Source organism: Coturnix japonica, chromosome 1 (genome assembly GCF_001577835.2).
Source record: "Coturnix japonica isolate 7356 chromosome 1, Coturnix japonica 2.1, whole genome shotgun sequence".
NCBI classification, from domain to species: domain Eukaryota; kingdom Metazoa; phylum Chordata; class Aves; order Galliformes; family Phasianidae; genus Coturnix; species Coturnix japonica.
In genome coordinates this window covers 61,076,873-61,098,687 of record NC_029516.1, presented here as the reverse complement: position 1 = coordinate 61,098,687, position 21,815 = coordinate 61,076,873, and the positions used below count along the sequence as shown (strand labels likewise).

The following is a 21,815-nucleotide window of genomic DNA, read 5'->3' as shown; positions in this document are numbered from 1 at the left end:
GTTTGAAAGAGAAAAATTCCTTCTTGACTTCTGACAATTTGGTTTATAACAGACAAGAGTAAGATTTAATCACTATTATCTTTATTATCCTTAAATTAGCATGTGCAGTAACTGCAGGTATTATTATCGGTCATAAAATTAGTCAGCCACAGCATTTAGATAAAGTGCCCAAAGCACTGTTTTCCATACTCCTATGGAACTAAGAATTAAAAAAGCATTAAGAATGCTTTTATTTATTCTAAATTCCTTGGACCTGAGTTTTATTGGAGTGAATTCCGTGCTTTCCTGATAAGGGACATAAAAGTTGTGATTAGTTTTTCAGACATAGCCTATGGAAACATTTTATCTTGTTTTGAACTGTTTGTACTGATTTTATTCACTTTGTGTCCACACAGAAACATCTTTTGCTCACATAAAGCTGCAGTTAACTTCAGGGTTTTGTCAAATTGGGTCAAAGTCATACGAACTGCCTCTCCAATGCTACGGCCATGGCTGTCTCAGCTGCTTCTTGAACTCTGAGTCTAAACCTCTCCACTATGCAGCTTTCTCATATTTCTTTTTTCTTTTTTTTTCTTCTTAAAATTGTTTCCTCATACAGTATCCAACACACCCACCTCCAAACACCTCCCCCCCTCCAAAAAAACAACCCAATAACCCACAGCATGGCTTACTGCACACCATTTTCTAACCCTTTTCTGCAACTTTCAGTAAACACATCAAAAATGTGCTTTGTTCTTCTTATTGTGTGCTGCTCTGTAATCCTTCTGCTATGAAATTCAGATTTTGCAAGGTACAACCTCTTAATTAAGAGCTTTTCTTTGCAAAAGAAGCCCTGCTTTTTTTTTATGAAAACATCTAGTGAATTATTGCAATCAGATTCAAACAGCAGGCTGAGGAAGGAATGCTGAAAAACACCACAAAGATTTTCTTTCCACTTTTTTGGGGGAGTTTTGTGACTTTTAGGGGGCTTTTTTTGTTTTTTTGTTTCACTTTCAAAGGAAAGAAAAGTTAAAATACATCAGAGAAGAGCAGAAACACATAATATTTCTGGAAATAATTAAAGTTTGCTTTATAAAAAAGTAAGCAAAGGAAATGTTATTGTAGGAGAAAATATTTTCTGCCAGATGTTTGGTTTCTGGCACCAACTCTCACGTACACACAAGATTTAGAAGAAGTTTTCCTTAAATACCATGAAAGTTACAGTAGGTGAAAAGAAGAAAAAAAACAAAAACAAAAACAAAAAGCAAGCGAACAAACAAAAACCCACCAGAACTACAAGTATGTTGTGATCTCAAATCCATCAAAATGTTTTGAAGTTTATTGCTTATAAGGGTTCTGAAAGTTCAGACATTTGGGTTTATTCCACTTTCCTCCTCACAGGTCCCTGTGTGGTTCTGGCTTTAAGACTGTCTGTGGCTGTGGAAGAGCTGTTCTGTGAACTCTTAGGGATCACATAGAAGTTGACCTTGAGCCAATGATTTTGTGCAATTAAATTGAGCGAAGTAAAGCAAGACAATGATTTACTGAATTATAACTGACTGCCACAGAAGAGCTGTCTCATGAGTTTTGCTTTTCCACTGCTAAAGATCTATCAAAGATGTTGCATACATATCTAAATTCTGGGTGGTTAATCCATGCAACTGCAGGCCAACCTACCTTGCAATCGCTCCCACAGTATTTCTGCTTATGTCTTCTTGTATTATTTTTTTTCAGATTAAAGCTTCCTGTTCCCAAAGATAGTGGGAAACAGTTGTAAAGATAACAAGGAACTTTAACAGTCATGGTAGGATAAGATTTTAGACGTGCTTCTACAGTTTACTCATCATTAAATGGCTGTCAGTAGTACATCTGATTAAATAATCAATAACTGCACAGTAACGGCTTCTCACCGTTTCCTTTCCAATGGAGGTATTTGATGTTGTTTGCAAAAAGGTGCTCATAAAGCACAGGCAGCAAGATACCTACCAGGAGAATCTATTAGAATGTAAACTATTTCAAGAGAAGCTCCCCAGATCTCTCTATTTTTTCTACATTACAATATTACTGGTAAAATACATTCTGAATAAGCTGCTGGTGTAGGGAGCCTGCTTTGGCAGGGGGTTGGACTCAATCTCTAGAGGTCCCTTCCAACCCCTACAATTCTGTGATTCTATGATTCTGTGCTGAATTGCTGCTTTGCTTACTGCAAGCATTCTTTTAGTTCTGCAGATTAAATACACTGCTGCAAAACATGAGACAGATGAGAAAGTGGTTTTTTTTATTATACAAATGTCAGTTGGATCAGGGGAAAAAAACAACCACTCCCCTGAGAAGTATCACCTCCAAAATGCAGGAAAAAAAAGAGACAACTCAAGATGAGTGATAATTAACAGAGCTCTCTGACGTGCTGTTCTTTAAAACTTAAAGATGTACGGCAGTCGGAGACAGGATATCGAATATCAGTAGACAGAGCAGCGGGAAACTTTTTCCACTGGATGGAAGGGATAAAAAGAAGAAAAACAAGTCTTGGCCTCTCGCTGCTCTAACTGCTGACTAAGCTCCCGACATACCCAAAGCCAGCTGTAATGAATACCAGGGAAAATAGTATCTTCTAAAGAAACAAAACAAAACTAAACAAGAAAACCGCAACTAAGGTAGAAGCTTACAGTCGGCGTACAAACGTAAATCTCAAGTAACACTGATGCAGAAGATAGGTGGATCGCAGAATGGGAGCAGAAGGTTGCAGTTGCAACCTGCCTGTGAAAGATGATCTGCGGTGCTCCGGGCTAACCGCAGTCAGTACGGCTTGGGGCTGGGAGGACCGGCTGACATAGTAATGCAAAATTCCAGCGTGTAGGGAAGCAACAGAGGCATTGCTCCTCTCCAGCAGTGCTTTGGAGAGAGGGGGGTGAGGCCGGAATGAATATTCGTTCCTTTTCACATGTTAAAAGTTCTGCTGATTGGAAAGAACCGGAAAATTTGTTACATTTTCAAGCGTAAAGACTGCGGAGTTAAGCCTGTTGTGCCAGCTAAAATACTTTGAGGCAAGATGTGAAAGAAACAATTGAGGAAAGCTGGTGATCATTAGGAATGCTTTTGTTTATCCGGCAATGAGATTTCCGGTTCTCTTTCAAGGTGACTTGATAAAACTCAGAACTCTGCTTGTGAGACACGATGTTCTCTCGATAGCAACTTCTGTTACACTTCTTGCTGCTCACCATCCTGCCTGCTGCTGGTTGTCTGATCTGGCAGGAACCAGGCGAGCCGTCCTCCTTTCCAGCCCTCTGTGCTGCTGTGGTTGAGCTCTGCAGCCCTACAGAGCAGAGCATAGACTTCTCAGAAGCTGACTGTGTACACCTGGTAAATCTTTTATAGCTTCATTCCTTACTTTTCCCAGTGCAAACATGTAGCTTTACTGTCTTTAAACTTGAGACTTTATGTTCCAAACTCTCCCTTACAGAAGACATAAACAAGGCTGATTAACTTGATGATGTGCCATGCATAGCAGCAGATGCAGATAGGGAAGTTTGTAAAAGGTATTTACAACCTGTGATTAAATATCAGCCCATTCTGAGGTACTCTTATGTCTACCGTGCTTCTTTGGCAAGCCCTCTAAGGAATAAAAGCAGTCTGTAAGTTTGTAATAGAGGATACTAAAACCCAAACATCTTCAAGGCTTCTGAAAGCATGTTAAGGAGGTGGCCTACAGCCTGTAGTTTCAGAATAAAACGTTGAGTCTGCCTCTGTGAAACTCATATTTGCGTGCATGAATGGCCCTTTGTGGTCCCCTTGGCCAGGGCTTCACTTCCATCCGCTTCTGCACAGGCCTTGGGTGCCAGGCCCTGAGTGCTCCCAGGCAGCTGCCAGCCCCTGCTGCCCCCCACCAGATCACAGAGGTGGAATTTGCACCCTCATTGGTGGGGTGAGGGCAGTGAGAGAGCAGAACTGTGAACTTTAATCAAAGTACATGTGACTGTACAGATGTACCGGCACCTGTTCTGCTTCATTTGCTCCCAGTGAGGTAAATGGTTGTTTTCCTGGTGACTGCGATGGGCACTGAGATCGGCCGTGCAAAGTTCTGCTCCTTGCACGTGACTGATTTTAACCAGACTGTGCTGGTCCCTCATGTGTTGGCGTGCAATAAATATAAACTGCTACAAAGTAGAAGGCCAAAAGGAGAAAAGAATCTGGGAAAAAGCTGAGACAGTAAAAAGCCAACACAGCCTTAAAGAAAGGATGTGATGGTTTTGCTCCAGAGTCCTGTTTATCCTCCAGCTTGATGCAAAGGATCTAGACAAGAGTGACAACACAGCACTATTTCTGCATAACTCCTATGATTCTTTGATCCTTCTTGAAACTACCAACAAGAAGGTCACTAAGAACAATGCCAGTTTATTAATTTCTTCTCTCATTGACTCAGAATGACAAAAAAATGACAAAAACGTCCCGTTCTTTGCTTTCCTTTCTCTCTCTGTGTTCTTCTTTTTCCTTGTGTGTGTATCTTTTTGTTTCTTTATTACTGATTGTGCCTGACTTGGCAGTCATTTATATTTGATAACTGCAGTCTTGGTCTCTCAAGACAAATCTGTAGATGCTTTTTGAAATTGTTTTAATTTATTTCACCTAACTCCCACACATCCTTTTCATGCTATTATACTGATTTGAGATGTGAGAAAACAATGGCATTTTTGTATTACCTTGAAAGCAAGAATAAGATATTCCATGCTTCTTTTGTAAGCTAACACAGTATTTAAATGCACATTTGATACTGTCTTGGTTCACAGAGAATTCCTTTGTGCAAAGTTTCAAACTACCAAAATTTCTAACTTTTCCTTTGAGGAGGATGTTTGGTCATAATAACAATAAGAAGTTAGAAAAGCTTACATTTCCAGAAGATATAAAAGCCATTGAACTCCTCCTTTTATATTGCTTCATATTAATTTATTCTTGCATGTGAGGCATCATAAATACACCTAACTAGACCCTGTTTGGATACTTATATAATATAGGTATTTTTTGCCTTTCAGAAAAGCATCACAATATGGTAAACCACTGGGTGTGTGTACAGCCCAAGTTTAGATCAACCAACTTTTAATTACTCTTCCAGTTTTAGAACATAGATATTCCTATTAACATAAACACATAGTCCAGCCTCAGTTTTGATTTTGTGCTGCTTTATCTAGCCTATACTTCTTAATACAGTATGAAGGTTTTCTCTCTTTATATCCAAAGAATATAATGTTTGTGTAGTTTACCCTCACAGGCACTGAGAAATCACAGAACCTCTTGCTGAGCAGCTCACTGTGATTTAACTTAAGCAAGTGTATAGCCCTACTGATTTAAGCAGGCTTTGTCTCTTCAAATAACTGGGAACAGCTTAAACATATTTCAGTGTTTTGCTTAGTTGAGACCAGGTTTCCTGCAGGATGTGTGACTGGTAACTATCCATAGTGATTCATCCTGCAGGTCACAGACTAAGAGCCAAGGAAGAATAGAAGGAAGACGTCTGTGTGCTCATCTGAAGCAGCCTTGGAGGTAACAAAGCCTATTTCCACAGATGTCCGGACTTCCACTGGGAACTACAAAGGTTTCCAGGTGAAACCCTGAAAAACTGAAAGAGGTGGAAACCACTAAACAGTCTCAGAAGAACTCACATCTGTTATAAAGATTAGATTATGCCCAGCATAACTCCCATAATGGAAAAACAAAACAAAACAAAACAAAAAAAAACAGGCCTAAGATAGCCAGGACATCAGTTATCATGAAGAATGTCTCAGGTGCGGTCACTAATTGGCAGGCTACTAGAAAATTAAATCATAAAACTGCAACAAGCACTGAAAGTTTTACTCTATCAAAATATTCTTTCAAAATATGCTTGAAAAAGCTATAATTCATTGCTCTGCCAAGCAGCTTACACAAGAGGAGTGTTTTTTACCATATAAATAACATATTGAGCTGTAACTATCTTAGAGAAATTTATAAACTGTCAGGATTTTTTATAAAATGATGTATTTCAAGCTGGTCTTCACCAAGATTAAAACGAAATGTTTACAGAATACAATAAACGTATGATAGAACTGTCAACTTTGTGTATTGAGAGTTGATGCCGGTAAATCAATACAGATGCTAGGGCAGTAGGAGCTCTAAAAATCAATATAATAAATAAATAAATATGAGTTGAATTACACTTTAACACTGTGTGTGCGGAGATGCACTTCATCTTGACACAAATAATACATGCTGTATAGCCATCAGAAATGACATTCTTTAAAGCACTGAAGAAATGATATGATCAAAGGACTGGACTGGAACTCAAAAATTATTTCCAGGCCCACCGAGTGACTGATCTAATGGAAAGTTTAACCTTCTTGTGACTCAGTTTTTCCATCTGTAAGATAAGGATGATATAAGAGCAGTATTTGGAAACTCTTCAATAAGCAAACCATTATCAAAATTAATTATGGCTAGAAATGGTGCATTTTTGACCAATAGTCATGTTTATGCACTGAGCTCTCCTGAAGCAATTATTGAATTGTTGGCTTTGAAAAGCAGCCAGCAGAACTGCATCTGGGAGGTTAAATCTGGTTCCAAGCCTGTTCTTTCTCTTTAAAACTTCTAAAGAGCTTATAGTATATGCAGAGCTGACCTAAATGCAAGGTGAAAAACGTAGAAATAAATGAAATGGCACAACCTTGTTTCTGATTAGTAGAAAATGGAAAAAGAGAACAGAACAATGAGGATAAACAGCTTAAACAGGCTGTAGGTAGCAAATTCCCAGTCTGGCTGGTTGGGAGAGTATTAATACGCCCTGTTTTTTCCAATTCCATGTTATATACATCTATACCATCAGCCTTAGTATGGCTTTAGTTTAATATGTGTCTAAAAAAATATGTGCAGATATTAAGGGAAAACACGTTATTCAATTAACTTCCACATCTTCACTTCATGTAATATCAGGTCTTTCTAAGAACAAGTCCATAGTTGACCTGAAAGCTTTGTAGACTCTGAGGATCCCAGTGGAGTTCTTAATAATGGATTTCAGTTTGTAGGGTATAGGTGTCAGGAGGAATAAAGAAAATAAAGATATCTTTTTCCAAAAGAGAAAAAATATACTATTAGTGAAAACTTTAAGATTACCAGTCTTTAGAAAATGTTTTCTGATGTTTAATTTGTACATAGAATTTGCAGGAAAAAAAAAATAAAATAATGCTTTAAAATAGAAATGAAGAATTCACCCCATGCACTTTGAGGACATGCAAAAGGGATATACCTTTATATCATGAACTTCAAGTTCTGCTTCCTTAATTCCCATACAGTTTAAACACCATGATGGATCCAGCTTCTCCCCTTATGTTTAAAATACATTCACAGCCAATTTCTGGAGGTTTAGTCAGATTTTGGCAAATTAGCAAAGCTTCTTGGAGTCAACAACTGAAAGTAATATGGCTTCTGGCAGGAGTGAGTATTATGTTCTGCATTAGAGTGATTGAATCTCTGTTTTGAGCAGGTCATGCGGAAGATGGAGCATTCAACTTTCAACATTTTATTTTAACGAAAATGTCACTTTGCCCTTACTCTGTAAGCAAGTCTTAGTTTATCATCTACCTTACCGCGTGAGCAGAAACAGAGGACACTGCATATCATACCTGACCCGACAGAGTGATATAATGCTACTATGGTAGTACTGGTACTAATGCTAGTTCACGTGATGAAATAATGTATGAAAATAAATAATGATGAAATCTGTGTGTTTAAAGAAATACATATATTTTTAACAATAAAAAGTGTTTAAACTTCCAGTGTTCAAAGAAGAAAAGTGCAGGGGACTACTGGAAATAATGGGTAAGGCAGTGTATATAAAAATATAGATGCAAAATCACAGGAAAGAGTATTACAGAACTTGGAATAGCTTCTTCTAGGGAACAGATTTAAATATAGGCAAGCCAAAAACATATTATCACTAGAAATATACTGAAGCTGTAACATTTAGATATTTACATTTTATGACATTGGTGACTCTAGAAATTTGATATAGACCCCCATATCTTACCACCTTACTTCTTGATAGAAAAAAGGTGATTAATGCAGAATAACATTTACACTAGTAACACCAATCATCAACATATTTTCATCTGAAGTCAAACAGAAGGAAATTTTGCTTCCTGAACTCCTGCAAAGACAGATTCCTGGCTCTAGAGATTTTAAACATTACAGGAAGGTCTGAATGAAAGTCCAAGTAGAAGAGAATACTAAGATTAATGATAACAAGGAGTGAAAGAATGTTTAAGGAAGAAAGGAATTATTTTTAGTTTATTGACTATTCCAAATGTTGAATTCTGCTTGAGTGGAGCATCAAACAGGAGAGTGAATGAAGAAGAACCATAGGATAAAGTGACGTGTCTGGGCTCCTCTGTTCAAAAAAGACAGACACCTTCTAGGTCCAGAGGGGGGCCACAAAGATGATCAAAGATGACCAAGGGCTTGGAGCCTTCTAAGGCTGAGACACCTGAGACTGTTCAGCCTGGAGAAGGCTGCGAGGGAATCTCATCACTACTTATCAGTATCTAAATCATTGTGGGAGTTAAATGAATGGGGCCTGGTGGTGGTGGGGTGCAGGGACAGAACAGCGGGTAATGGGCACAAACTGCAACACAGGAAGTTCCACAGAAACACAAAGAAGAAATTCTTTATTGTGAGGGCAGTACAGCACAGGAACATGTCCATAAAGGTTGTGGAGTCTCCTCTGAAGAATTCAAGACCCATGTGGACACTTCCACGTACGACCTGCTGTAGGAAACCTGCTTTAGCAGGGGGTTGGACTCCATGATTTTCTACTGAGGTCCCTTCCAACCCTTTGATTCCGTGACTCTGTTGTTTGTCTTTCTTAGGCTGACTGAGTAAACTTGCTTTATGACTGAGGAACTTCTGGAGTTTCCAGTGCTGCCTACATGGGAAGATCTTGGAACGTGATAGCAGATGCAGGTGCTTGTGGGGATACTATGGGTAAATTATGAGTAACATACAAATATTTATTTAAAACAATAGAATCATTGGGGTTTTATTTAATTGGTAACATGCTGTATTTAGGTATGGCCAGTGCTTTTATTTCGGCTGATGGGAAGGTCTCAAACTGCCTCCTAAAAGCTCGAGAGCGGCATTGTTTCCAAGATAAAAGAGAGAAAAGGAGCACTAGTTCTCCGTACCGCCTATAGGAAGGGCGATGATAACAAGGCAGACGCATAGAGCGGTACTTCCTCAGCGCCCACGGGGATACAAACCACACCGCGAACAACCGGCTGAAACCGCAGTAAGCGGAGCAAGGCGGTGAGCAGGAATACACCCTCAGGGAAAAACGAAAGGGGTGCGTAAAGGGGGAAAGCCTTACGAAGGCAAGCATGGAAATTACAGGCTAAAAATTAACCGAGCTGGGTAACTCGGAGCCCGATTGCGATCAGCCGCTCGACCGGCTGCGGGCTGTACCCACGCCTCGGCCGCATTCCTTCACGCCCGCCTCGGCCGGGCCGCCCCTCCCGCCTGGCAGCCGGCTGCAGGTGAGGGGCGGCGGGGGGGAGGACGCCGCAAGCCCCGCCCGCCTACCCGCTCTCCCAGCCTGCTCCGCGCCTCAGCCGAGGGAGGTGGAGCCGCTTTATCGAGAGCCCAAGTGGAAATTTCCCCCTCAGTTGCCGGCTCCACCGCGGAGGAGACATCAGACCGAGCTGCTCGTCCTTGTCGTTGTCGCCCGTCGCCATGTCCAACTACATCCACGTCCCGCCCGGCTCCCCGGAGGTGCCTAAGCTGGACATCACCGTCAGCGAGCGGGAGGGGCCCGGATGCCGCCAGGGCGCCCTGCAACTGCTGCGCCGCCTGCGGCCCCACTGGAGACCCGAGGAGGTGACGCTGCAGGTACGGCGGGCCGGGGCCGGGCGGGCTGGGGATGCGGCGTTCTGGGGCTGGGGAGGGAAGGGAAAGAGAAGGGAAGGAAGGGGGGGCGGGCGGCCATTGTGCGGGGGAGAGCCGCCGCGCCGCCGTCCCCTCCCCCTCCTCTCCGCAGGCAGCCCCCTGCGCCGAGCCCCATTCGCTCAGCTGCCTGGCGGCGGGGCGTGGCGGCCGGCAGCATCCCCTGCCCCCTCCTCCGGCTCTCGTTTTCCTCTTCCTCCTTTCGCACCCCACACTCTGGAACTTGGCTGCCTCCGCCCTGCTGCCCGGGGGAAAGCAGGGGGAAGGTTTGCCCTCGCCGTGCCTTTAGAGCCGGCGGGCTGCGCCTCAAGGCACCCGGGGGGAAGGAGGGCGGCCAGGGGCCGCTGAGGTAACGGCGGGCGCGCCCCGCGTGTTCGTGTGTAATAAACGTCAATAAAAGCCTCGGGTCGCTGCGTTTTTCTTCCTTGTCAGCGGTATCTCGGTAGGTATCTGCCTCGGTAACGGCCTTGCTCGCCTCGAAGCCTTGCCTGGTGCTGAGCTAGGTGAGCAATCATTCATATTTATGATGAATCATCTGTGTGAGGATTGGTTGCTTTGTGCTTCTAGAATATACTTCACCTAGCCCTGCTTGCATCTTCACCACGTGTGTGCAGCAGTGAGGAACAGCTGCTCATGTACTGCCTGTGCTCAGGTGGGCGCTTTGTGCCATGCCCTTCAACTCTGTGACCCGGCAGTGACAGCGTGCAGTGCTTTCAGATTTTAGTGAAGTTTCTCATTTCCAGAGAATTATTTCTCTTTGAACTGCTGTAGCAAAACTAAGCACTCTGTGGTAATAACAGTAGCAAAACTGAGCACTCTGTGGTAATAACACACAAACTGACTTCAATGTTCTGAAGTTCCGTGATGAAGGTAATGTTTTCAGGTAATTTACTTGAAGGCTACGGCCTCAAGCAAAGCACAGTCCCAATGTAGGTAAGATATCTTTCTTCAGAGAGCTATTTTATGTATCTTGATGTACAGTGAAAATAGCTTTACGACGTGAAGAAGGATACTGAACAGAGCCCTGCTTGTGAATTTTGGTCTAGTTCAGTGATGGGGACACTTAACAAACTTAATTTCATGCACCCTGGGAAACGAAACTTGTTTTCTTGTTAAATTTACATGGGGTGGCCCTAACCTTTTGGGAAAGTCCTAGTATGTGTTTAAATAAATAAATCAACAAACCTATGAGAACATGCGAAACCCAACCCCACTTCCTTCCTCTGCTACCCAGTTTAGAAGAAGGAGCAATGAGCAGAATAAAAGCCGCTGGTACCATTGGCATAGAACACGGCATGACCGTGCTGTAGTAAAGTCATTGGCTGCTGTGTTTCAGTGTTTGTATGTGAAAAAAAAGGTTCATTTTTTGCTTCAACTAAGTTACTTTGAAACTGAAACTTTCTTTTTAACTAACTTTTCTTTCTGTTTCCTTCTGTAAGATGAACAAGAGCACCCTGCTCACACAGCTCTGCATTAACCTTTTAGTTTCACTTGTTAGTCCATTTTTAAACTTGTGTGTATGTAAGAAGCAAGAATGTTTGTGGTTACACATGTCGCATGTAGTTATATGCTGAAATAAAAAGTAACTGCCTTTGTTCCAGGGATGGAGCAAGCAGAAGGTCTGCCCTGCATTCCTCTTCTTAGAGAGGCTGTGTATTTAGGAGGGAGGTGAAACTGAGAATCATGTATTGCGTGGAAAATATGCTTGACTAATCTGAAACAGCAGCATCATAGAAAGGTAGACAAAAAACATTTATAGATGGAGCTTCCTCTGGGCTGTGTTGTTAACTGCCTTTGCTCTAAGCCTTTCTAAGTGCAAAAAGACAAGTAGGAAGTTGAAGAGCCCAGAGTTTGACTTAAAGTTAACTAAGTTTTCTTGTTTTTAGAAAACTAAATACACGGAATGTACCATTCTGTGTCAGGCTGCTTAGTCAGCAGAGGATGAAAATCTCCGTAGTGCTTAAACTGGTATTATTGATTTATTTTCAAAATTCTAGAATCTGTACTAGTTGCCAGCTGCTTTCTGAATCACAGGTGGTTTATTGTAATGTAACTCCTCAGTGTCCAGTTACATGTGAATGTGATCACCACAGAACAGCTTAGATACTCGGGCTCTTATTTTTTGGTAAGGAAAAGCCAAGTTTTCCTGTCTGAACACTGACCTTCATATGTTTTGTCTGTGCGGTTGTCGCTAGATGATGTGCAACAAGCTGCCTAGAACTAACCGAGTATTTTCTCTAAGTTCTTGGACACAGGGAAATGGTTTTAAGTTGAAAGAGGGAAGATTTAGTTTGGATGTTAGGGGGAAGTTCTTTACTAGGAGAGTGGTTAGGTCCTGGAACAGGCTGCCCAGGGAGGTTGTGGATGCCCCGTCCTTGGAGGTGTTCAAGACCAGGTTGGACGGGGCCCTGGGCAACCTGATCTAGTAAAGGTGTATGTTTGGTGGCCCTGCCAGGCAGGGGGGTTGGAACTACATGGTCCTTGAGGTCCCTTCCAACCCGGGTCATTCTGTGATTCTGTGATTTACTTTCTCTGCTTTATGATTGCAGAAAGCTGTGTCATTAGAACAAGTATGTGCCTTTTGCACTAGTAGCTTTTGATTTTATTACATGTGATTTTAGTAATAAAATCATTGGGTAGTTCTAGTTGGAAGGGATCTCTAAATGTTTCGAGCTCCCGCTGAACACTTACAGTTTGCTGAATCCAGAAATTGGTTATAATGAATAACAGGGAATAATGTGTTTGGACTTCATAAGAGAAGATGCCTTTCCAAACTCAGACAGTGTTCTGGATTAGTGAAAGTGAGCATGCCAATTTTTATATCCTCTCCAATTTGCTCTAAATTGTGGAGAGAACTGTGATTATATTCAGCTCTACTGCCTTAAAGAGGTTGTGAAAATACAATCATAGTCTACAGATTTATTTTCCCTTGTCTCATGGAGATGAAATTTTGATTTTGAAGAAGAATCTGTTTTCAAGTTATAACATGGGAAAACCTGTGACTACTGCTGTAAGCACAGATTGTTTTATTCCATGACCTATTAAGGGTCTTTCACGTCAGGTCATAAAGAAGGATCAGTAGGCTAATACAGGATTGCCTCTCTGTAGTCTAATGCTATGGAATGAGGAATACAGTCTTTACTTCTTCCCATTTTGATTTGATCTTTATAAAAGGTCCCTGACCTTCCTCTTGAAGAGACTTAGTGTTAATTTAGACATTGGTTATTTGAATTGCATGATACGTGCCAAAAATTCAGCAGCCAGATTTGAGTGTCTAAAATAATTGAAATTAAGTATCAGGATTGGTTCTCCCTCACACGATGAAATGTTGCTTGCTTTTTAGTTCTGCTGTTATTGTCAGGATGTAGGTATCTTTGCATTTATCAGTGCTTCCTGTATGTCTGCTTTATCCTTCCTGTCTTGTGCTCAGTAGCTTTTCTGTGGTCGGTATTTTCTGGTGGATGCTTTCAGTTCTGTTCTTGTGTGGGTCTTGCTATTTTCTTTATATTAAACTATGCCTAGGTTCAGATTTGCGAATGACTTTAAAATACTTAGATTTGCTTAAACTATATATGGAGTTGAGAACCGTGAGATAATCGAATAAGAATAAAATATGACTATCGTGTAAAATGATGTAAATTGTAACCTTATTTTTGAATCTCAGTGTTACAATTTTTCAAGAGTATTATTTTTATTGCTTGGCTGTTCTAGGACATCATGGTCTTTCAACAGTTGTGAAAGTTACTATTTAGAGCAAGGATGACTGAAGGAAAATAGGAAGAAAATAGTTTCAAGAATATGCTATGCTGATGCTCTGTGGTGTATAACTACTCAGAGGTACTTGAACTCAAAGTCAGAGTAGTTTGAAAATCGAAGCAGTATTAGATGTCATCTGCTGATTGATTTCTTCATTCTCATGAAGTGTCTAAAGTTTGATAAACTCAATTGGTTGTAAAAGAGCTTTTGTGGTATCTGTGGGTGGAGCAGCAGTCATATTTGTGTGATGAGGTCTTAATTTATGTGCCGCGTCACAGTGCGTGACGTAACTCAGTTGTGTGTACTCTAGATGTGCTGTCTGTACCGACGATTCTGGTTCTAGATAAAGGTAATCAATACTGGCTTAGTCACAGCCTGTGATGTGGCTATGTAATGGTGCATAATTTGCTCTGAAGGTTAGATTTTTGGGAAGGAAGGGGGGCTACCTAAGATGTTCCTCCTTAGCCTCTGGGTTTTTTTCTACATTTCACATCAAAGCCTTCTGAGGGAGGAGCAGTAAATTCATTCTTGAGTCAGAATAAAATCTTAGACTATTTTTATGTTTAGTTTCTTTTTTTTTTTTTCTTGTTTGTTTTGATTTGCCTACAGCTTTTAATCAAAATCACAAAGTCTGTAAAAAGATCTAAAGCAATACACTTCCTCAGAAGTCTTAACTGGTTATCAGATGTTGACTGCCTTCTTGGGAGAGTATTCTTCAGAAAGAAGTTAAAAAATGCTTTATTCTTCTTTGGAGATTTATTCAGGCATAGAAGATGACTGTTTAACTCATTTATATCAGAACCAGTCTTTGTAAAAGATGATGCCTCTATAGTACATTGACTGCTCCTAAAGTAACGCCTCCTATTTATTTCCATGGAAACTGCAACAGCTATAAAGAGCACAGTAACACTATTTGATAGAGCAAACTCTCAGCTACAAAATGCTGCTTTTCAACCTAGTCACTGCCATTAGTTATGCCTTCTTGCTAGTGATGAATGAAAGCCTGCATGACGTGCTTAAAGACATCTACCTCAGTGGAGGCGATCTACTGTTTCACTGCTGTTATGATGGCATCATTGCTAGGAAAATGTCCACACGGTTCGTCTTTCATTGGCTCAAGTAGATGGAGGTAAGTAGGTACTTAAACTGGGCTATATCGTGGATGTGTTAGGATGGTCCAGCCAAGGTTGGCAGTGCTCTTCATGATCTTGGGACTGGTATGGGGCCTGGTGTTACTGTGTTGCAGGATAAGGGTTGTCCTCCTCCCCTCTGGCCTGAGTCTGGAAGTTTGAGCCTTCAGTGTTGTGATGTAGCAGTCAAGAGTTGATGGCTTGTCTGGTTTCAAAGCAATCCAGAGAAGTTTCTCCTATTCCAAAAGATGGTGCACATCACTTTACCCACTGAGGTTAGATCTTAAACTTCTTTTCAATAGGGAATTCCCATGTTGCCACTCCTTTGGACTCTGGCTCATAGTGTTGACACCATGTCTCATCACCAATAATGATGTGATCCAGGAAACTGTCACCTTCAGTCTTTTAATGGTTTAATAGATACAGACAATCTTGCTTAGTGTTTTTTCTGTTCCTGTGTGAGCATTTGTGGGACTCTCTTGGTGCAAACTTTGCAATTCTCCAACGTTGTCACCATTGTTTCTAACCTATCGAAGCTGATATTCAGTTCTGTATGAGTTCCCTCCCTGGTTGTAATCTGTATACTTGGGTGGATGAGCTGATTGAGTCTCTTGTTGTTCACAGTGTGACAGTTGTGGTTTGTCTTTCACATTGCTGATGCTGCTACTGAGATACACCACCCACTGCCTCACTGTGCTCACATCCACTGTTTAGTCTCAGAAACGTTCAGCATTGATGGATGTCACTGCTACTTTTTCCATGTGGAGGAATTCAATGCCATGCCTTTGCTTCATATGTTCTTCCATGTCAGACTCTCCCTCTGCTGCTGTCTATTGCACAGCAACAAAATGCAATGGAATATTGGTTGGAAGATTCGGCTTCTGCTGCCACACCACCACCATCTGCATCTGACTGTATGGACCAGTGTAATAAAGTAGGAGATTACTGTTGGAGCAGGCCTCATATTTTATAATGGGTTGTAATTTTACATGACCTCCATATTGAGAACATGTAGGATGTGAAATTAAAAACGTTCAGAAAGAATCCAAACAAACAAAAATCCCACCACCACAAAAAAAAAGAATTCTTCAGGCTTTATTGTTTGGTAGCCAAAGAGTGTTTATGGTACTTAGGAGTGTGAGAAGTAGTACTGTTGCTTTCTCCATACTGCTGTCATGGCTGAGTGCCATGAGAGTTTAGTGGAAAACTGCTGATGTAGCCTGCAGTTGAACTGATAATGGAATGGCAATATTAACGTACTGCCTTCCTGTGAGCCTCGGTGTTTTTCACACCAAGTCATGCTTGCTCCTGGTCAACTGAGCACCCAAATCAAGCAGGCACACTGTCTTTCAAATGCCAAGTGCAGTGATCCAGGGGGTGTATGGTTCTGGTGCCTGGAGAGCTTCAGATGATATTATCCTTGAGTATGTGGGATTTAAAGCCTATATTTTCCTGGAGTTCTTGGCTGATGTGATGTTGTGGGTGTGCATGTATAGACCGTGCAATACAGATTTAGTACTTTAATTTTAAGAAGCACTTTTGGAAGACCTTACAGTGCTGCGTGCTCAGTTGTGTTCTCTGCTTCTACTGGATTGTGTAACCTAATGTTGGTTAGGCTGTGGTTGGACTTGATCTTTGAGGACTTTTCCAACCCAAGCAATTCTATGATTCTATATTGGCTTTATGTGTTTCTTAATCTATTTCAGATATACGCAACATTCTGTAGATTTTTCCTTTTTCTTCCAATCAAGAGTTTGATTATTTTTTCCTGTCTCTGTAACTAAGAGTCCATTCTCTGTTCGTGCTTTTGTTAAAGAGCTGCTGTTGCACTCTGCTGCGTTTCAGGTTAAACATGCAAAGCATATTCTTTAAATGCAGCATCAATGATGTAATATTTTATTCTTTTGTTGAGACTGTTATTTTACTTCTAGGCAACGTATTTTTTTTCACGATGGAATATAAAAATCAGCTGTTCTAAATGCTGTTAATAGGAAAGTAAGCTAACTACCTTTTTAAGATGCAATAAATGAAGTGATCCTGAGTGTAAATAATTACTTGGAGCAGCATGTTACAATTAGATGCTAATAAGAAGTAGAGTTCCTAAATTATCATTTGAGGGAGGCCAATTTCCTTCTTGTAGAGATTTTCTTTTATTAACACTAATTAGGCTTATTTTGGAGGGGATAACAGACCTGTGCAGTATGACAAAAGCTTCACAGCTGCCAGAAGTTTGTTTGACCAGTACAGGGGAACTTCAGATTCTTACTTTGTTGTACATGCTGTTGCTGTTTCTCATGACTTAAAACCTGGTCTTCCACATAGTATGTTCTGCATAGAGGGAAAGGCAAGTTTGATTACAAGTTCTTTTGTCTTTTTTTCATGCTAAGCTGCTCTTAAAGCTTCCCATTTTATTATGTCATGTTTTATTATATCATGACCTTGACGCCTGAGGTGGGTGGTGGTGATGTGGCAGTAGAGGCTGAACTTTCCCACCAGTATTCTGTGGTGTGTTGGTCCTGTGTGACAGATTGCAGCAGTAGGGCAGTCTGGCAAAGTGGTATCTTAACATGGAAGTGAATATAAAGTGGTGTAGAATTGAGTTCTTCCGTGTGGTGGTGACTATGTTGAAAAAGGGTGTTTTGTAGTTGAGAATTTGGTCTGTCAGACAGTGTCATTGTGCTCTTTGCGTCTCTTGTAGTTTTCATGGTAATAAATAGGAGGCATTGCTTTCAGAGTGACTTGGGTATAGAAAACCATGGTAGATGTAGTTCAGTCAAGTCCATTGCTTTAGGTTATGTCTCTGATTCTGTTTGCTGCCTTTGCCAGTAGATAAAGATAGATGCATTTCTTTCTTCCGATGGTTTAAAGAATTTTCTTCCTCTATTCTGCTGGGTTCTTAATAACTCTATTAAGTATTTTTCTAGTATTTTTCTTGAGGGAGGGGGGAAGATGGCAATAAACTCTTTGAAACTTTTGCTTATAGACAAATCAGAGTCTCAAAACAGGGTTCTTGGTGGTTTAAGAACTTTTTCCTTGGCAGTTACAAAGTGCTTAGTCACAGAGCACTGCCTGCTTGTGGTACATCTATCGAGACCATTTGTCTCGTGTCCTTGTCTTAGGTCTTGAGTGAAATTTCTTATTTATAAGTTTGTTTTTTTTTCTTTATCTTACAAAAGGGTTCAACTTTCCAACTACTTTCTTGTAGCAGGGTTACATTTTCTTGCTCCTGTGTCAGGAGTCTGCCCATTCTTAAAATGGGTTGCCAAGGATGATGCTCACTTGTTATTCAGGCAAGCTGATAAGTTACTAAACAGTGCTTTTTCAGAGTTTGTGAAAATGACCTTTCTTTTATCACACAGGAATGTCAAAATAATAGTGTAACTTAATCCATTCCTTTTGCTGCTGAGGAGTAACAAGATGGAGCTCAGGAGCATAAATTGGTTGTGGGCACCATCTGTGGCAGTCCAAATTACCAACCCTGTGCTTAGCTTTGTGCATTATTATCTTTGGCTTATTTCAGCTTCCTCTTATTCAAATTCTGCTTGATTTTTGTCTGGCTAACTAGCTGAGGTGTTGATGTACCTGTGCAGGACTCAGACCAAAACTGAGTCCAAGTGTGACTACATTCTGGGGAAAAAGAGTGCAAGGAGAGATGTTATTTCAGAGTCAGTTAGAGGTTGGTCCAGATATGTGATGTATTAAATACCCTGACACTAGCTGTAGTTCTGGAATGCACTTCCATGGTGAGACCTCTTTACAGGGGTTATGACTTGTTTTCTCAGGGACTTCCAGCAGAGATGTGATTGTTAAGAGGTTGTGCAACCTGTTTCAGGGTACTTTGTGGGACAAATCAGGACTTGCCCATATGTCAGGCGCTCATGTTTAGAAAACATGAATCCTTCTAAGCTAAAGGTCTTCTCCCTTGTTTAGTAAATTTGTTTTATATGTGAATGCCACTGTTATTTTTTCTGAGAACCAGACACATGCTTGCCTTAGCTGAATGCTAGTTAAGAGCATATGCTTCCAGCATCAGTATGTTTCAGAAGCAAGTAGTTTGAGGTTCTGGTGGTGAACTCTTTGACACTGAATTAATTGTATTTTAAAATGTGTAAGAATCAGTGCTTTGCTGATCACAAGAGGCCCCTTTTGACCTAACAGTTCTATAATGGTGTACTTAAATGGAGGGAGAAAGTTGTGCATTATTGTGGTGTTGCTCATGGCTTGAAACAAAAATATTGTGCTTGGGCAGATCAGGTAATGTTCCATTGCTCAAGCACATCTTCCTTATCTTAGAGTATTTGTATCATCCACATGAGTATCAAGAGAAAGAGCAGAGTGATGTTAGAGTATAAATGTATTCCTTTTGCTGTAAAAATGAGTAGACATGGTGCTAAACTTTGTTTTAGTGCTCTAATAGTGCATTATTTTGTAGTTTTAGGAGACTGCTAAAGACTCTCATTACTCATCTCTTGTTATTAAAATAATAGATGATAATAAGCATCCATAAGTTGTAAAGTCCTCAATTTTGAGTGAGTTACATAAGCAGTGTAATTCAGCTTTACGATAGGATTTAAATTTAAAAAATAGATAAGTATAATCAAAATCAAGCAACTGTTCTTGATGCTTGATTTCTCCAATCCGTGAGACTTGTTCAAACAAGTATTAGTTTATTTCCAATACTACTGTGCTTCTCAAAATTAGGGCTGCATCTTGGAAGGTGAATAAATCAGTCTGTGACTCCTTTTGCTGCCATCACCAAAAACCAAAACCATCCGACTTCCTGCTGGATGGAGAGATGTTGGAAGAGAAGCTTGAATTAATACCAGTAAATAAGGAATTCAAACTGTTTCTCTGGGATACTTATTATTCTAATTCTGATAAATAGGTTTCAATACGTATCTGCTCTTCTGGCTTTCATTACAGTTATGAATTTTGAGGTTCCTTGGAGTCTACAGATTGCCTATAAAGCAAAAGCTCCTTGCAACTGAGTAACTACGTAGTTTGAAAATGTTTAAATGGGGTAGTTGAGCTGTGAATCTGCTGGTCTCTTATGTCCTTCCAGATTTTACGGAATGAGAACTAATGATGAATGTGCCTCCTAAAAAAGGACTTAAAAGTTGCAAGGTGCCCACCAAAGGGGAAATTGTGTGAATCTATACGAACGTGTTAACCAACTTGAAGCTACTTTCTGGTCATTTATTCTAGTGGAAGATACTGAAGGGTTCTTTCACTTTTTGCTTACTTCTCATATTTAAAATAGCAGAGGGCTGTTGAGGTGTCATGAAAATACTGATGGTTTTGCTTGTGCTGTTGAAAAGCGTGCTTGTCACCTGAAAATGTTAATGTATTTCCCATAAATAACTTACTTAAAAGCTAGAGTTGAGATGGGTATTGCTAATTTAGCAAGAACTCAGCCTGTGTTGACAGGGCACAAAGTTTGACAGCACCAAACACCTATTTTCTAAGCTGGTAAAATTCCAGATGAGAGAACTGCTATTTGTTTTGTGTTGCTTTCCAATGTTGGACTACATGCACCTCTATGCACGTACCTTCTTAGTAACCCTGGATTTAGCCAGCTTACCTGATAGCATTGGTGGGACCGCTGCTTCTTTTAGTGACCAATTTAGTCCTGTCATCAAATGTTGAAAGGAGAAACAGTAGTTAGTGAGAATTTTTCTTTCTTTTTTCCTTTTTTCCATTGCTAGGAACTCAAAGCAATCATACCTCCACTGTTACTTGAAGGGCAATGAATAGGTTGTCATTAGATGTAAATGTAATGCTTTTACTTATTTTTGTAGAGGGTCACTTGCCGCACCTCCTGTCTATTCAGGTGTCAGTTACTAGGCTGGTCTCTGAAGCAAAAATAAATGGCAGGGCTTTATAAAACTGCTTTTGTGTGCATCTTTAATGATAAAGACTTAAAGTGCTTGTTTGCCTCCTGAATAGCATGAACCAGTTATCAAGTAGAATGATGAAAAGAGTGAGTCTTGTCAGAAGCTCTTCAACTTGGAGTGGTACCTGAGGCTGAAAGCTGAGGTCTTGGGTTCGAAGTGCTTTTTCATGTTTGTGGAGGATCCAAAGTGACTTTAGGAATTGTTCTCAAACTGTAAAACCTCACAGCTACTGAGATGGTAACACTGAACTTGGACTGTGCCTTACCTCAATTTCGCTTTGTTAGAAGGAACGCCTTAGGACTTCAGGAGTATCTTTTTACTGTTTGTGCACTCATCAGCAAATAGTGAAATTCTGAAGTGAATCAACGTTGTTTGTGCTGCCTGTGTTCACGATACAGAACTTTGGGATTGCTACCTTGTTCAGGCTTTGATTTCAGCCAATTTAATCCATCAGTTTCAGAGTGGTTATGTGAGAACTTGTTTTGCAACATGAAACATTCAGCTACTGCCTTTTATGTGTAGTGTTTCTGTAGTTCACTGTAGCATGTTCTTACATTGGCCTATTTTCTTCTGGTGGGTTATATTGAAAAATTTTGCAGTCTTCTTCATGATTTTCCTGTGTTTTAAAGGTTTATTTTCTTTAAATCCAAAGCCAAAGAGTAACCTTGTATTCTCTTCTTGAACTGTGGAAATACAGATGCAAAACTAAGCTATGTGTTATCTTTCTTTTCAGCTGTTTACTGATGGAATCACCAATAAATTAATTGGCTGCTACGTGGGTGACATAACAGATGATGTGGTTTTAGTTAGGATCTATGGAAACAAGACTGAGCTCTTAGTCGACCGTGATGAAGAAGTGAAGAGTTTCCGTGTGTTGCAGGCCCATGGCTGTGCACCTCAACTATATTGTACTTTCAACAACGGCTTGTGCTATGAGTTCATGCAGGGAGAGGCCCTGGATCCTGAGCATGTATGCAATCCTGATATTTTCAGGTAAGCTTTTTACTTAATTATTTTATTACACAAGTTCTGTGATGTATATATGATTTCAAATCCAGAGTATCTCAGGCTTAGTTTATGAGCAGACACACAGTGAATG

The 21,815-nt window shown here is 40.5% G+C and overlaps 1 protein-coding gene across 2 annotated transcripts in view; it reads left to right on the top strand.

Annotated features, from left to right (window-relative positions):
- The first annotated feature begins 9,580 nt into the window (after window positions 1–9,580).
- The window catches only part of ETNK1 (ethanolamine kinase 1), a 31,956-nt gene continuing 19,721 nt past the window's right edge, over window positions 9,581–21,815 (top strand). Inside the window, exons 1-2 of one of the 2 annotated variants that reach the window (XM_015869631.2) lie at window positions 9,581–9,882; window positions 21,450–21,709. In XM_015869631.2, the coding sequence (XP_015725117.1) occupies window positions 9,727–9,882; window positions 21,450–21,709 (416 nt within the window). In that variant the 5' untranslated portion in view covers window positions 9,581–9,726. Of the gene's footprint in view, window positions 9,883–10,419; window positions 10,440–21,449; window positions 21,710–21,815 lie in introns of those variants that run through there. The other variant, XM_015869640.2, reaches the window with a different exon arrangement.